Source organism: Hermetia illucens, chromosome 4, assembly GCF_905115235.1.
Source record: "Hermetia illucens chromosome 4, iHerIll2.2.curated.20191125, whole genome shotgun sequence".
Lineage (NCBI taxonomy): Eukaryota > Metazoa > Arthropoda > Insecta > Diptera > Stratiomyidae > Hermetia > Hermetia illucens.
In genome coordinates, this window is record NC_051852.1 from 135425233 (window position 1) to 135443147 (window position 17915).

A 17915-nucleotide genomic window follows, 5' to 3' on the forward strand; every position below is an offset into this window, starting at 1 on the left:
GCGTTGAAAATAGATTTCACGTTTTCTGGCACGAACTCTGCCAACTTGACTGTGAAAACCGAATATAAGGTCAACTTTCTGGGCCTTTTCGATCCTACTCACGATTCCGCCTAGGATATTTTAGATTAGGCTGATTTTTGTTTTTTTTTCAAAATCTGCTAGTATGAAAAATTGGTCTTGCCTCCGCTCCGTTTTGGTAGGTTTGGGGGGGTAGGTTTCGGCTGTTCCTCGGGGGCTCTTTTTAAGGTTTCGTGTAAACACAACATTTGCATTTCTGACTCTGAATATAAACAGGATAAGGCACCTGAATTTAGGAAAATGGCGCAAGAGATGGGATTGAGAAAATTACACTCACCTTCTTGGCTGCCTCTGTTTAGTGGTATTGCTCATAGGAACTAATGCAGAGGTATTGAATATTTCCGTGACCACTAAGTATCCTACCTCACTGTCAACCCCTCAGTCAATGGCAAGCAAACACAGGTAATACGATACGATTCAAAGCGCACCAGGTGGTTTTCGTCCAATGCAGGTACATAATTCGTCCTCATGTCGTGTTTGCGATTAGCGAAAAATCCTGGCATCCACTTTTCACCACCACTTCTTTTGGAAACTGGGAATTTTGTCCAAAACAAGCGGTTCTTGATTCAAAAAAAGTGGGGAACAGGCTTTCCCTAATTTACTATCAACTGCATGCTAACTCAGACTTTCCTCAATCGAAAAACAAAGTCATGATATTTGTTTTCTTTGATGGATGCCAACCTAAGTAAAATAACCAACCTTTCCTTAAAGCGATGATACTCGGTAGCACGTGGTCATCAGCTGGTCTAGATGGAAGGGTTGTTAGCTTTGGCACACGAATCTCTGAACTGCACGAGAGCCAGGACATAACTTCCTGTCAATTCCATTACGCTGTGGCTCGCTGAACGATGTCATAAGTCAATTAAAGAAGGCCTAGAGGAGATCACAGACGATCCCTTGGGTGGATGCCCACTACACTCCCAAATTAATGAAAATGAGATGGGTGCACATGACCAACGGTCGAATCTTCTTTTGATAGCAAAACAGTTGAAACATAGAAAAACGACACGACGATTATAGCGGCCATACAATTTTTCGATACCACTTTTAGAATACGATTTGTCTTTAGCCTCAAAATAGGCCTCAGTTTCGATGATTACTTCTTCATCGGCGCTAAATCCTTTCCAGCGAGTATTTTCTCGAAGTCTGAGAAAAGGAAACAGTCGCTGGGGGCCAGATTTAGAGAATGCGATGGATACGGAAGCAATTCGAAGTCTAATTCATGCAATTTTACCATTGTTTTCATTGATGAATATTACACCATGCGTATCCCAAAATATTAAAACCTTAGCCTTTCCAGTCGACTGCTGCGTCTTTGCACGCTTTGGAGTCAGTTCAACATGGGCATTCCATTCAAATGGTGCGAAATAATGGAGTCATGTTTCGTCCACCATGACATATCGATGTACAAATTCAGGTATTTTATGGCGAAAAAGCTTCAAACATTGTTCAGAATCATCAGCTCGTTGTTGTTTTTGGTCGATCGTGAGCTCGCGAGGCGGCCTTGGACAGAGCTTTCGCATATCCAAATATTCATGCACGATATATCCAACACGCCTCTATAATATCTTTGGAGCCTCAGCTACCTCGATCAACATCACTTTGCGGTCCTCCAAAATTATTTTGTGGACTTTTTTAATGTTTTCGTCGGTAGCAGACTCTTTGGGACATTCACTGTATGCATTGTTTTCGGTACTCATTTCACCTCGTTAAGTACGGATGATTTTCTTAGTGCAATGTTTAATTAACACACGAAATTCTTTTTTATCCATTTTTTTCAAACTAGCCGCAGATGCTTCTCTCGACATGCTATATCCCACGAACTAATAGTTTGACATCTGTCAAATTTTTACACGTGTCTTTTGAAGGTTAGGGTTAACTAAAAATCATATGGATTTAATATCCAATAGCGCCATCTGTGTGTTAGCTTACGAACTTGTAATGTATGGATTTTGATTTTTATTTCTCGAATTCCGGTCAAGATAAACGTTAGAGCTTCAGTTTCGAACGTCGGTCTCTGTGTAACTCAACCGACCTTAAAGTAAGTTCGAATCAGGAGCAATACGCGGTCACCCCTTTGTGGGGTATAGAACAGTACTAATTTTTCTTTATTAATTTTTTTGGGTATTTTTCGCTTCCACTAGACTTGTTGTTGGAAATGATATGCCTACACCTTCGAGACAGGTACTGAATCGCTGCATGCATTTGATGGGAAGTAATTGAGAAATTTTGACAGAGGGATATGGATCTTCTCAGAAAAAAGGGACTCTAGAGAAGAATAGTTTCCGAAGAAGGATTAGAAGGAAAATCATTTCATACTCAAAACAAGGACTACAATTTGTGAAAAGTTTAAGTACCTAAGATAAGCAAGAAGTGAGTAATACGGCATTACTTTTACACACGTATTCTTACAATAAAACAAGTAAGGCTGCAGTACATTGCTGCAGTCACATCCCTTTCTCTCCAACATAGATTCGTGTCCAAATTTGATTACCGAATACTGTACGGAACAAAGTATGCAAAGAAAGTAAAAATCTTGACATTATTCTTCTTGAAGATGTAGTTCTGCAACGTCTTTTGTGGCTACATTGTAACTTCGTGAAATTTATATTTTATTGAGTGCACGTGGAATCCTGAGTGGCAGCCAAGCTCTGTCGTTCCGAAGTAACGACATCAAAGGATAAACACAAACGTACATAACTAGAAATATGGTGAAAAAGCGAAGGGAAGTGCTCAGGACGTTCACAGAGAATGTTTGACAAAGTTGAAGCGTTTATGGCATTTGTCGATCTATCTATGAAGAATCCGGCGTTTGTTTGCAAGCTCCCTTCCTAATGTTCTTAGGATTGAATCGATGGCATGCATGCTTTTGCATATCTAGGGACATTTTTACACTTTGAGAAAGGATGTAAGAAGGATGGAAAGGATGCTTCTCTGCATGTATATAAAATATACTAGCATATGAAGATAGAAATTTGTTAACTTTGCTTCGAAAGTGATATTGAGAATTTTTGTGAAAAGTGGTATTTGACGAATGAGTGGTGTAGTTTTGGAGTTTGCTTAGTCTTTGCTCACGGGACCTAAAATAGATTTATTTATTTTAAGAATATATAGTAAAGGACCCTCGCCATTAGCAAATACCAAGGTAAATATTGTATTTGGTCATTCGTAAAAATGTACCTTACAATAGCCATACTCCAGGCGCCAGGTTGATTGTGTCCTCATTAAGAAATGAGCTGAACCTAACATCCTTGACATGTGTTCATACCGCAACAAATTACGATAGCGATCGCTGTCTCTTCATAGTAATATATCGATGGTGGATAATAAATAATGGGAGGCAGTAGCTCACTTCAGTTAACAAGTTTGATATTAAAAAGCTCCAGAACGAAGAAATGAAAACGAAAGAATGAGTCCTGCATACGCGAGACTCATACCAAAACGTCGATACCATTGGAGTTAATTGGAGAACACAATCATCAAATAAATTTGATACAAATGGAATGAGCAGGGTGACGATCAATGTCAGCTTATTGTACACATGGAGCAAATTAAAAAGCGACGGCCCCAATATTTGGAGGAGCTACCCAATGTCACGACACAATCTCTTGACATAAAATGAGCAGAAGTTACACGGGTACCTGTCTCATCACCCATTCTTAAAGAAGTCAAGGCTGCACTTAAAATATGTGAAACGCTCAGAAACAGCAAGCGCGGAATACCTATGGAGCTACTAAAAGCCAGGAATATGGGGATGCGACCAAGTTTCATGAGCTGTTAAACACAGCTTGGACTGATGAAACTACGCGGCGGGATTGGCTCAAAATAGGGATTTTGTTTATTAATAATAAAGGTGTTACCTTTTGATAGGAGATCAATAAAAGGACATCTCTCCATGTTACAATACAGTGAAGTAGATGTTGAAGTAAGAGAGCACCTTATCGGCAACTATGGAAAACCTGCCGATAGCTTCCCTTAGACATCACCTTCTCATCGTTAGGGGGCCTGTAGTAGTTTATGGAAAATGAATTAGAAGCTTTGAATTTGAACTCTCCAAGTAGTAAGAAGCTACCGGCGCTGATTTTGGAGGCCTCACCAAATTCATGTTCCGCTATGGAGAAATCTGAACCCAATAGAAAGCTTGCATTTAGTGCCTAAGGCTCAGGCAGCCAGAAAGGAAAGTACAGCAGCTCTCACCTTGGGTAAACTGGAAATCCGGCAACAATCGGCCCGCTTGGAGCACTACTCCTGATTTTAGCCGTTAGCGGAAGAAGAAGGCTCGAGAGAAGGAAGCTTAATTCATTAACGAGGAAGAAATTTAGGCTGAATCCTCTCCGTCAGAACCTTCTCGTTCACCCTTACCAGAAAAAGCGGAAGAAAACAGAGCTGGTGGCGTGGAAGCTACTGATTTAGCGTGTGTGTATGGTGGGGGAGAAGCTACAGCTTCTGAGCACTCAGGCCGCGTTGGCCCATTGTACTCGCTACTGATTTAGCGCTAATATGTGAAAATGGAGTGAAGCACCCGGACAGGTGAGGACAATCTGACTCTTTGGTCAGCAGTAATGCGCGCAAACAGCGTAAGACCAACACATCTGTGGAGGAAAAAGCTTTAGTGCGAGTACTAGGATTGGCGTGCAGGGAGGTGATTAAATCAGCGGAAGAGATCTCAACGAAGTTCGTGCCTCCTATAATAACAGGATATGGAGGTGTAAAGAAAGGAGTTTCCACCTAGGGTGGCAAAATATCAAAGGGGCAGTTTAGCGTCCTTCGGGAGGGTTTCTGTGAATCAAGGATTTCGCGATGAGCTTCTCCATTTGTATTGCACTGATAAAGCTGCCTTGAAGTGGTTCCAAACAGGTATTCCCTGCTTTGAGTTCTGGCGACCAGCCCAAATTTATCATTGTGAATACTAAGCTGTGCAGAACAGAATATGTCGGTGTTCGATTGTTTCCCTAGAAGGGACAAGTCAAGGGACATCATTCGCATGCCGGGTGAAGAGAACCCGGGCATTGATTTCGCACACTGGAGTAAAGCTTTTGGGTGCTAGGAAAGTCAAATCTGGCAAACAAGGAGGGGGGCATTCGAACTGGACCAAAAGGGTGTCTTGGTTGTCTCTGCTTACTTGCCATATGGTTTTTTGTGTCCTTCGCCTACGACTAGCGGTAGCGTATGAAGAATGAAGTGGTGCCGAACTCTTAATAGGGTACGATTCGAACGCTCAACATATTTGTTGGGGGAGTACCAAATGCCATCCTATTTAATTTCAACACTTCAGTTGGACTCATGACTACAAATGCAGGGTGGACCCCTACGTTCATAGGATCAGGAAGAAGGAAAGTAATTAACCTAACAATTTGCACTTCAAAGCTGTTAGAGTTGATTACAAACTGGCCGGTGCTGTATGCAATGAGTCTTCCACTTTCATGAGGAGGCGCTAAGTTAGTATCCACTAAATGAAGATTAATATACTTACCAACGTGCAAAGTCCTGTGAATCTGCTCTTCATTCTTTGGAGGAAGAAACAGTGAAAAGGGAAGTACGCGGTGGGGATATTTGTGGACATTAAAGGAGCTTTTGATTGTGCGCCGTTCCGAATACTTCGTGATGCCGGTTAAGAGCATGATATCGATGACACTTTAATTAAGGAGTATGATAACCCAGAGATTGGCATATGCTGAAGTGAGTGTCATTCGCTACCTTCCAGTAGAAGCAAGGAATGACTGCTAGGGGGGAATGCTATCGAGTGAAGAGGAAAAGGAAAAGGGTATACAGGCAGTTCCGAGAAGCGGAACTAAAAGTTCAGAAGGGAGGAACGCACAAACCCAAGGGGAACAAAAGCCAAAGATGGATCAAAGTTACAGTGAAAAGAAAAGTAAAAGTGTGAATTCGCCCAGTAACTTTTATCTCCGGCAAGGGCAATTTGTCCTACGTGGATATATTCAAAAAGGTCAAAGTTGATCTCGACCTCTCTTGTTCAAGCGCAACAGATCTTGCGTGGGCAAAACTGACGGCTTTCGCGCTCAAGTTAAATGCTAACTTTAGGAGAATACCACAGTGCGTGTCCAAAAACATGAGATCTATATAATAGTAGTGTAAGGATGTTGATGTGACATCGAAAGGGAAAATCGGTACTGTCTTGAAAGAACAATTCAAGCTGGAGAATATTGAAGAGAGATCCTTCCTGACTATGAAAAACGCATGTGGCGATACTCAAACAGTTACAATACGATTACCACTGGAGGCAGCACAGAAGTTACTGATGGCTGGAAAAGTTCGTATTGAATGGGTAGTCGGTCGTTTTTAAGAACAGGTTCCACGAAAGACGTGCTTTAAATGCCGCAGGTTTGAGCACTTCGCGAAGCCATATATTGGGGAATTGATCGGTCTGATGGAAGTTGAATATATTTGAAGAGGAGACATATTGCCAGGTAGTGCAATGGGGAACAAATGCATATTGTGCAAAGAAAAGCAGGGAAAGGGTAGGTGGCATGTTATTGGAAGTGGTAAATGTCCCAAATTGATGATAGTGCTGACTGAAAAGAGAAAATGGGTTTATTTAAGTGAACCTCAATTATTGCGGACCAGCGGACCATCAACCACTCCGAAATGAAAATTGCGATCATAAGCAAACCTTATAAAAACTGTCACGGTAGCGTATAAATCATAGATTCGACAGGTGGGCTATGTGACATCGGCATGCAGCCATCAAATGTACTGCGAATCAGGAAGACAGTATATGTGCTCAGTTTCTAGGTTTCACCACATCTGACACTGTCTGAGAAAATGCTTGACAACCTTGTCCTTGATGCAAGGTAGGGAATTCAAAGGTAATTGCCGGTGACTTCAATGCTTGGCCCGTAATTGAGGTAACAGAGAAACAAATTCAAATGAGCGCAGTCTATCAGATTTGCGGAGTTGGATATAGTTATGGTCAACGAAGGTGGTGTAAACACCTTTGGAAAAGGCGTTCTCCCCAATCGTAGACCTGTCCTTTGCCGGCGTTTACCAGGCAATCTTCTTTGAACTGTAGGTTTCAGGCTGGTCTACAAAAGCCATGGAATAATAAGACTAAGCTATTCAAATAGGCGCCTCTACGGAAAAAGTTCTCAATATGACACAATGCATGGCAAAATCATGTGATGCGCCCATGCCTAGGAGAGGCACATTCCTCGGTAGAAAACTGAACTGCTCGTGCAATAGTTATCTAGCCAACTTTCAATTTGCCTGCCACCAAGTCTCACGCCCGCAATCCAGCGGAGCGAAAGGGAATGTTTTAGTTCTGCGCGGAAGCGCCTCTAAAATCATGATGGGACGATTCAGAGGATAAATTGCCAGTCGTCAGAGACGAGCCGTTTAAGAATAGAAAAAGCATGACCCCTTATAGGATCAGACGTCGAATTTAAATCAATCAATCAATCAAACAATCAATGCCCCATCTGTCGTATATATCAATTGCACGATTTTGCTCGGTCATGTGCCAGATATGGATGGAGTTGAGAGACTTTCAAATTACCATATAGAGCATCACACCAATGTTGTTTTCGCCGACCGTTTGGTCATTCCCGATGCTCCGACCAAATCACTTTCCATTAGCGCGTATTACAGGTCCACAGCACTGAAGACGCCTTCCTCACAACTTCTCTACGATCTGATATCCTCATTTCTGATATTGATCGTGGTGTATTATTCCGTTTGTCCAACGCAATATATTTGTTTTCACTCCTACAAGGGGGCCGTTCGTTGTCTTTTATAGTCAGACAACAATCAGAACCATGGAGGGCGACAGGGCGGATGACACTGGGATAAATTTCAGGTTTGAAATTTTCGTTGATATCTCGATCACAAAGAATTCCTGTTGTGGAACGCCTCTTCATCGCTAATGAGTGGAGCAGTATCACAGTGACCTGTGCCTTTTGACCGCCTCAAATGATGTAGCTTTCGCCGAATGATGCTGATTGGGAAGTTTATCGCCGACGAAGAAAGCTGAAGAGCGGAGATTTTCAAATAGATGAGAAGATCATTGGGAACGCTTGGGAGAGGGGAGGAAACTTTACAAGCTGTAGGGGACACGTCATGTGGATCACATGGGCGGCGTTTGAATGCCAAGTGCATGCTAAAAAGGGAGGAAATGAAAACCACCAAAAAGATGGGAGAGCACGATATACGACTAAATCCGGACCCTGTTAGGATTTGGCAACTGGAGAACGCGGGCAGGGGGCGAAGATTTTCTAAGGCAATATGTTTTGAAAGGCTTGATTTGAGCTGCCATCCCATCGATGATGATGACTATGCTGCTTCATTTTCCACCAGATGAACCAACTCCCAAATGAGCAGAGCATATTGCCTTACAGCGATCTGAAGACCTGCAAATGAAAACAATATACATTTTACCCAGAAAAGGAGGAGGGACAAGAGAGATATAAAGTAGAATAAGGGACTGAATGCTACATTGAATTCGATTCGGCGGAAGACTGAGAAAGATGTACAAATAATTAAGGATCACCTTAAAGCCGTGGCCTAACGTTCTTTTGAAGGAGGGTGCCATTTATTTTCTCTCTACATACCCATAGAATAATCCCGGTAGTCCGCCAAATACTTCAAGTACAAACACTCAAGCCAGAAATTATGTGGGGGAAACCAAGAAGAGAGGGTGACATTCGTCAATTCTAACGGAACCACCGGCATTGAGCAGTCAATACCGCAAGAAATTAGGCACCATACCAAAGCTTCGCACCATTAGATTAAGCCGAACTACAAAATGAGAGAGCACGGCATCACATCTGCTACCTCCAGGCGTACCACGATGCTCCTTGAAGAAATTCCCAACATCGCAGTTTACCATTTAAATAATATATTTGGCGAGCAATTGTCGATATATCTCATCATTAAGTTATATGTCGCGTTAACTGCTCTTTATCTTTTACTAACATTTTTAAAGGAAGTTTCAGTGCTGTGCAGTGCTTGAGATTTCCCTTTTAACCAAGTTTGGTTTACATACACCAGACACCATAATCAACTCAATTTTCTCCTTTCCTTGCCATTGTTTTGTTTTTCTTTCATAAAAATGAAAATTTACGCCATATCAAGACGTCGAATTTAATATTAATGGATTCGGAACGTGTTGTAAACCAGGTGAGCTTAAAAATAAAATAAAGACGGAAATACAAAGGAAGTTCATAAGTCATTGCCTATAACTTACAGGCGAGAGTGCAGAGTATCGTTGTTGAGTTAAAAGAATGGCGTAGCGACGATGTCAAGGCATTTTTTAATAACCTACACGCTCCAAGGATCCAAAAGGATGATAAATTTTCAGGACATGCATTGTTCAACAATGTCACAACCTTCTGTGCTCTATTCGCACGTACGTTCTCAACGTTGAATTAAACGTTGATAAAGTACCAAAAATAAAGAACAAATTTATTGATTTTAGAGGAAAAAAGTTGTTCCATAACATTTTGTTACATTTTTTCGGTTTTTTTGTTGGAATTTCACTTGTTTACTTATTTGTAACACTTGAACGTAATGGATATTTGGGAAAAGCTTCCAAAAAGTCACTAAATACTGTGGAATGATATGTAAGAAAACATTAATGTCGGGGGTCGCTAGCACTAGCACTTTTCAAAAAGCGAAGACACGTTAAGAGATCTAAGCTGAAAAATACAGTTTCACAAGTAACTTTTCTTTTCTTATAGCCTATGTCAAGTAATTGGTCTTTCAGCTTCATCGTAGTGAGATCCTACCCTTCGAAAACTTATCAAAGCACTTGATATATTCTTCCAGAAAGGACTGTGTGGGCTACTGAAAAACATTCGTCATCCTCTTGTCAGGCTTAGCTTCTGCTTTGAATTTTTCAGGAGCATACTATAGTTTACATACATTTTGTGATGTTTTCCACTTTAGGGTTGTTAACTAGGGCGGCCACTGGTGGCCGCTCACAGAAGTTAAATTAACACGATGTCTGCTGTAATAAAAACAAGGACCAGAGTCCAGCCGGCTCAATATTCAAAGCCAACACGTAGCTTTTATGAAAGAAAGCTGATATCCTGCCCTGCAGCTAGAGATCTTTCTGAGGTCCCCAAAGAATGGTTCACGTAGTGTCCGTAGCCTGGAGGTGTGGATTTGCCTTAGAGGTGGGCGTGCTGGTACTTGGAGAAGGGTTCTTGGTTCTCTTCACAATCATCCTTAAGCTGATGTCCAAGACTCTAGGGTTTCCAATACGAAAAAGGTAAGACTGATTGATCGAAGGTCCTTTTGGTGCGAAAACCGCGCCCACATTTTGCTGTGGTACTTGTCCCAGAAAGATACAGCTCTGATAAATCCCGATAAGTCACGGCACAACCTGACTGACATTATGCTATCTGGGCCTGAAAAGTTTTGTGCGACGAAGCTGTTTACAATGCAGCCTATTTTATCCACCGTGATTACCGATTCCAAGCAAGGCTCTGACTCACCGTCCTCCCTGATAGCGGGGAAGAAGTCTAAATCAGCAGCTGCAGGGTTTTACCAGAAGGTTCCGTCCAGTAGCCCTTCCATTTTCTAAGAAAGTATGGGCTCCTTATATTTCTTGCATAGAATCTCTCGAATTACACAGATTCGCTAGCGCTTTCCAATCTAAACAGGAATCTTACTGACCGAGTTTTGCTTCTTCAGCCAGTCCTTGTATGGCTGCCTATCAGCTTTCTAAGGATGGACAGATTTTCATTCTACCGCAGTACCTTAGCAAAATAGGGTTCAATTTCCCCCATGCCGGGACTGGAATCAGTAATTGGGGTGTAAATAGCATTGGCTAATGTTGCTATCAAAAACTGGGAACAAGCTTAATACACCACACTTTTCCTGTCAGAACCAAACAAACATACTGCAAAGTTGATCCCGTCGAAAAGCAGGAACACCTGCAGAAGTATTGTGGGCATTCTGACAGGCCAAAACTGACTAGCTGGGCATATATTCAGACATCAGGTTTTGGGTGTTGCAGCTAAAGCACTAACATCCGGGATATTTCGTTAGACGGGAGATCAATCGAGTACTAGGATCTGAGTGCTCAGAGACTTTGCCTCTCCCCCAACTCAAACACACACATACAAACTACCACAGTGAAAATGGCAATGTTTTCTTGTTTTATTTAGCAGGGCACGAGAGTTTGAAGGCGGTTTCGAATGCCTTTTCCAAAGCCTCGACCTTTGACTCCAGTCCGTGTATCATACCAATTTTAACAATTTCAACACCGTCAAGTTCGCTCTTTATAACTTAACCAAACTTCCTCCAGTCGATACTACTCAGGTCTCTGAAAGGGTTGCAAACCTTTACAGCATAATCTGACTGAAAAGCGTCCAACTGTGTCCGTCGTTAGTAGTGATTATTTACATCCGTGCACTGAAGAAGGGAACAAGTTGTTCCCAAAATATCAATATTTGCTTAATAAAATAATCACTACTAGCGACGGAGACTATGTTACGTTTTAATTTTCTTAAACCCTTTCGCTAGAAACACCGCGCATCACACATTGATTATCCAACTTTGGTCTGAGAAGTATCTCTGGGCAGACGCTATACAGCTCTACCCTAAAAGTCCCATTGTCGGTTAGTAAAGTAATATCAAATAATTCTTCCCAAGCATAACACTTCTCCGAGCTGGCAAACTGGAAGTTTGATATATTGACTGACAGATTTGTGTTTATGGTAAAATCAAAGAGAGATTTACTTTTCCGTTGATTACCAAGCTGCCTCAAAGCATGTGCCTTGCGTCGCAACCTATCAAAAGGTTGCCCTTTTTCGCTGTGTTGATCGGTTGGGAGCTATGTAAGTCAAAGAGATAAACACGTTCTTTGCGGCTTCATCTCCTCTAACAGCTCTCGTTTTTGGCGTCCACTTGATTCAGATCGTCATCCGGGTTTGCGGAACGGAACACTTTCCCCTTTGCGTTCCTTACTCCGGACCGCCTTTTCTAGCGCCTTCAAGCACTCTCCATTTACGCCGAGCAGAAACGTTTGGCCTTCAAGCACTCTCCATTTATGCCGAGCAGAAACGTTTGGCTGTTCGCCTGTGGTTCCTTGTCCCTGAATCTCTCAGTCGTCCATTTGAATCCCGGGGTCTTAAATCATAAGGATTGGACGAGTTTGCCTTTATTCATACGAATCCTCGGCAACCAAATATGAGCAACTGGCTTCCTGGGAAACTCGTGGTATGGAATGACCGGGACCTGTACCTCCACTTAGGCGTCGCTGATCTTTGCGACGCATGAATCGAAAAAGTCTTTATATGATTGGTTCTTCCATGATATGACATAGATCCTACGGACCATCTATGCAGAATCAAAGCAGGGGATGAATCTACTTGTTTTCCCTTTCAAAAGATGCTTGGTAACTTTCTCCGACCGCCTGACTTCGACACTGGTCCCCACCTTCGACGCCAGTTTGCCGTCAGTGGAATTACCATCTATCAGTGCGCACGTAAGTGACTCCTGACCGCGTCACTGAAGGGTTTCGCAGTTGGTTCTCTGGTCGGCTGGTTGTTGCTGCTTACCTGCTTGCAGAGGTTGCTTGGGGTCCGAACCCTTCCACACTCCTTCCACTCGAGTTGCTATTCGACCTCATCTTAAGATCGATTGTGTTTGAAGGCGGAGGGCTTCGCCTTTTACTGGTTTCCCAGGCGTTTGTTGTAATATTCTTTAACAATCGCTTGATATTTAGTATTTTCTTCCCACTCGTCGACAGTACTGACCTCCTTATTTTTTTGCAATCTTGCCCAGAGTATGTATGGTCTTCCCGTACTGGCTTTTGGGCATAATTCCAATGGATCTCAGGTTCCTTGCTGTTCCCTGCCCCCGACGTTGACGGTTTCGTGTGAGGGTAAAAATGGCTAGTACTCGCTGCCCCAGCTCGACGGCAGCGGTTTGCAAGCTGAAAACGGCTAGTCCGTCTACCGCCTTGCTCTTGGAGGTCCCTGTTGTTAGTTGCAGCACACTGGTGCTACGACTAGCACAAACTGTACTACTTTTGACTGCTGCATGCCAGCAGTTCTTCCTCTGACGATGCGCCTGGTGTTACCATTTCCGGTCCTTTAATCGTCTATTTAATCGTTTTTTGAAGAAATATCTTGGTGCCACGAGCAAACCTGGCTAGCCCGACCGCCAGGGAAAGGGTCTTACTTCAAACTGCAGTTGCCCAAAGTATTTAGAGTTTGTATAATAAAGAAGAAGCTCCCCATTGACCACAGTCCTGAGTGTACGCTTATCGTCTTATTAGCGCCTGCAGTCAGAAAACTGCTCCCTGGTCAAGGCAAAGCGCCTTGCGATAGACCTCAGAAGCAACCCACCACCTGATCCGCACCTGCTAGCACTTGGCTTTCTACACATTGCCACAAAAAAGAGGGAAGCACTCTCCAGAGTCCTACCATCTTAGGTCACTTGGGCCTAGAATGTCAGTTAGAGAAAGCAAGCATTCTGAGGATCCTGGCTACCGTTGTCGAAGAGCGTGTGCACATTCCATTCCATTCGGTCCCTATGTTAGGCGTTGTTAACATTTCGGTACCAATAAAGTTTCAAAATTTGCAGGTTGCTAACTCACAAATTTCTATCCCTTTTAGTCGCCCCTTGCGACAAGCAAAGAAGACTTTGGGCGCATACTTAAGCCCCAATTCACAGGTTACATAGGGCTTATTTATTTGCTGATCATCCATTGTCTATAGAGAAACCCTACCTATCTGTAATGACAAAATGCGAGTGGGTGATAGTGGTCATAGGCAACAAAAGAGGAGAGCTATTCCAAAACCTATAAAAAAATTGGCAAAAGTGAAGACCCACTTGCAATAATTGAAGCTCCATCGAAGTGTTCCATTGACACGCACCTGCTTACCTTTTTGTTAGCCCGGCTCCGGAATGTGCTGCGGTTTTGAACGAAAATGAATAACAATAATAATAATAAATATCAATAAGATCCCAGAAGTTGTTTTCTATTTATGTCCCCGGAAAGCCAAACAATCATTCGGACAATGCACTCCAGCAAGATTCACAATTTTAATGATTTCTCTTGCGAAAACATATACAAATGTGCATCGACCAAGTATCAATCCATTTCGAATCTGCAAATACCACCCGATCTTGAACAATTCTCTGATCACTATTCCACCCTCCTCATTCGTTCCAGATTACGCTCATTAAACTTAAAATTCAACATCGGTGACAATAGCTCAGACAACTGTCTCGAATTTTTCCCAATACTTCTGATCGTTCTATTGCAAAAACAAATTCCCATTCACTCCGATAAGGAACAAACGTTGGAAACGCACTTAATAATATACAACATGAGCATGCCTATGTGAAGCAAGAGAGAGAATTGCATTATTTAAATGGAAATGGGTTTTAAAAGTTTTTGGGAAAGGTGTTGGGTCCTGTACACAAAATAACGAAAAGGAAAGTTGAATAAATTATTTTAAAAATTCAGTTTCTAATATAAGTAAATGTCGGAGTGGGATTAGGAAATTGGAAAGAGTATATTGAAGAAGCTAAGGGAAGCTAAAACGTGAGCGAATGCGTTCTCCCATCAGCATGCCACCAGACCAGGAGAACGGAATGTTGCCTATGCCGCAAAGCCGTGGATACTACGTGTCTTCAGTTCATTTTTGAGGAGTTGGTTGAAGAAAATATTACCCTGAGATTTCGAATGTTCTTCCTAGATTATGTTCCAACACCTATCAGCTTGAAATCTATGGATAAAGATATACATCTCAAGTTTTAATATTTATATGCGGTACGCACTGGTTGCTACCTAGGAACAATTTTATTTCATTGATGAAGCCTAACTTTTTGAGGAACCTAATAGAGTTGCTTGATACACTCTGACACCTCCCCATTACCGCTTCTGACTCAATAAAAATTCCAAACACCAAAGAATATTCCAGGCTGTTTGAAGGTTCCTTTACTGTTTGCGCAAGGATTCCATATTTCCTTGAAAGGATTCTAAATTATCATCCAAACACAACACAGCAAAACACGAAAAGGAAAAGCCAATAATCCTCAAAGCAGATGATGAGTTTCCTCCAAAATTTACCCAATTTTCCTTCTTTGTGAATTTTATTGAATTTCCTCTATTCAAAAATTGTCTTAAATTCGACTGGATCAAACCGAGAACGGGTTGGTCCTGTGAAATTCAAAGGAATCCTCATGTACTCGTATATTTTGCTGGAGAGCAACTTTCACCACTTTATCTTGGGAAATGATAACGTGGGTGCTTGGAGCAATGAAAAACCATCTGAAAATTATGTTGGCGTTTTGTCTATGCAAACATCGGCGATAATGCGCCAGTCTATCTGCCACCCTGGGCTCCTCCTAAAAATAATGCTTTGCTCCAAAGTTGGCGCCTTATTGTTGCTAACAGTTAAGGGGATCGCAATGTTGGGAGGAAGGAATCGAAATTTAATTTGAGTTTTCGAGTTGTAGGTTCTCCTTTGTGGATGTTCCTTATCAAAGACATATAATTGTTAGCTGATAATATGCCAAAAAGGAAGTCGTATGGTATTCCATTTCTGGAGACTGATTAAATAGCGGAAGAACGCTCCTTGAACGTGGTTTCAAGTGCAGAAAGTTGTTTTAATAGTACAATTGCGTACTTAAGCTTTGATCCGCATTGTTGAACTTTAGCTTCTAGCCAGGCTACATACATTCATATATAAACATATGCTCCACTATGTCATATTTAAGGAGCGTCAGGCTCGAATTAATAAATTATTACAAAACGCCCGTTCACGTGAGATTCTCCAGTGAAACTTTACTCGTCTAGGATGGTCGCTAAGCTCCACAGCATGGACGCATATTTTCATCTATTTTGCGTCCCCCTTAAAGTCAGGGTGCCAGAGAGCGAGGACATCGAAATTGTGTGAAAACAAATGCTTCCAAACATATGGCGTGCGACAATTTCCACTCCTTTCCGAGCCCATTTCGAGCGATATCACGCTAGAAAACGGACATTTAGCGGGCAGGATATAAATGTTCCGCATCCGGGTTTTATTAAAATCTGACGTAGGATGAGAATGAGATTTGCTGCAAGTATAATAAAATAGAAAAGGAGCAAGGGGAAATCATATATTAAAATGGCTGGAATGTGGATGTGCCGGCCACTTATTGCAGACTAGACGCTTACATAGACGATATATCCAGGATCTCGAAACGCTTGGCCCAGGAGAGCTTGCAATAGTTACGTTGTGGGACTTCTTGAATTTCCCGCGTAGTATTCTTGTCATGTAGACAGTTTTCCGGCATGAAATGAACACGGAAAAACGTGACTTCGTTCCAAATACGGCCAGGTGAGGCAGGATTTGACGGCTGCATTATTTTCTTTATAAATAAATAGTTTCATTCTCAGTACGAAATGGTGAGATTAGGTTCGATATGTTGCCAGTCGGCAGATGTTCGTAAACCGTAAAGATAAAATGTTATACGTGAGTATGACGCTCATATCATGCAAATTTAAATGAATGGATACGTCTTGTTAGAAGGCAAAAACATGGTCTGCATTCGACGGAGATTTGTTTGGTATGGCGTTTTCCGACCTGACTCACCCTTCGCCACAAGGGCAACCCTACTTGGAAAGGATGCACTTACTCTGTGTATATTTGTAAAATTTTAAATTCAGAGTTCATTTCTGCATTGTTTGGAAAAGGAGTGAATAGTAGATGACTCTAAATAGAACTTTCCCTTATTCGACACTCCAACAACAAAATATTCAATTTAAAATAAACTCCTCCAGTGAATTTACCATTATTTTTCAATTTTCAGTTACAGTACGCATCGAAATACAATTTCGGGTACAGAATTCGTGACTTCCACACGGGAAATGATTTTGGCCACACGGAGAAACGTGACGATGACGGAGTAACCAGAGGACAATATCACATCCTGCTTCCCGACGGGCGAGTGCAGAATGTTGAGTATCATGTGGATGACACCGGCTACCACGCTGACGTTACTTACCAGAGTGTTCACTAGAGTACTTTTTCATATTCCACACGAGTAACTTTATATTATCAATTTAGGAATTTAATCTGCCCCTTTGGGTTATTTTCAGCCCCGAGGACTCATTGCTCGTTAGTATTAACTCATATGTGTTTCTTCATTTTGTAGTCTTGGGAAAAGTGCAATATTTTTACCATACACCTGCATACATACCTTCATACATAAAACTCATTTACAACATGCACATCCTTCTTCCTTTCATCCCATTGTTTACATTAATAGATTTAGGTTTTGTTGCTCTAAGTTATTAGTTCTTGTTGTTGTTATTGAAATGTTTTTGTTCTCAATAAATTTCGATCTTGTTTTCAAAAATATGCAAAAGATACTTTCAGTGTTTTGGTTTAGTCTTCCATACAGTGGTTCACATGAAGTGTAATTTATAGGGTTACGTGATGGGATATGATTGAAATTCCCTATCTCGAAGGATATATGTACGTATGTTGATTGTTATTGATAAAACCGGCTTGTTCAGAAAACACCAATATATAATTAACAGCACGAATTAAATAGTGCTGAAATTGCGGCAATTGAAACACATATAATTTGATGACGTACAACTCCCTCAAAATCCTTTCTGCAAGCGACATCGATAGTTGTACTGTCGACTCCTATCTTTACGTCTGCAAAGATATACGCATCTTGTTATCACCGACGACTATTAACGAAAGTTCCAAATAGAGAAAGATGCGGATGAGGTCTCTCCGCCATAAATCAGAAACTCTAAACAGTTTCAAGCATGAGAAAACACTCATATTGGATCATATTAAGCACCCAATCGTTGGAAACCAGGGTCCTGTTGAAATAAGCTGCTTTGACAACGAAAATTGGAA

General features: G+C 41.7%; 1 protein-coding gene across 1 annotated transcript in view; it reads left to right on the plus strand.

The window, feature by feature from the left end:
* The window catches only part of LOC119655069, a 64465-nt gene extending 47055 nt beyond the window's left edge, over positions 1–17410 (plus strand). Inside the window, exon 4 of the mRNA XM_038060765.1 lies at positions 16849–17410. Coding sequence (XP_037916693.1) covers positions 16849–17058 — 210 coding nt within the window. The 3' untranslated portion in view covers positions 17059–17410. The remainder of the gene's footprint in view (positions 1–16848) is intronic.
* Positions 17411–17915: the final 505 nt, after the last annotated feature.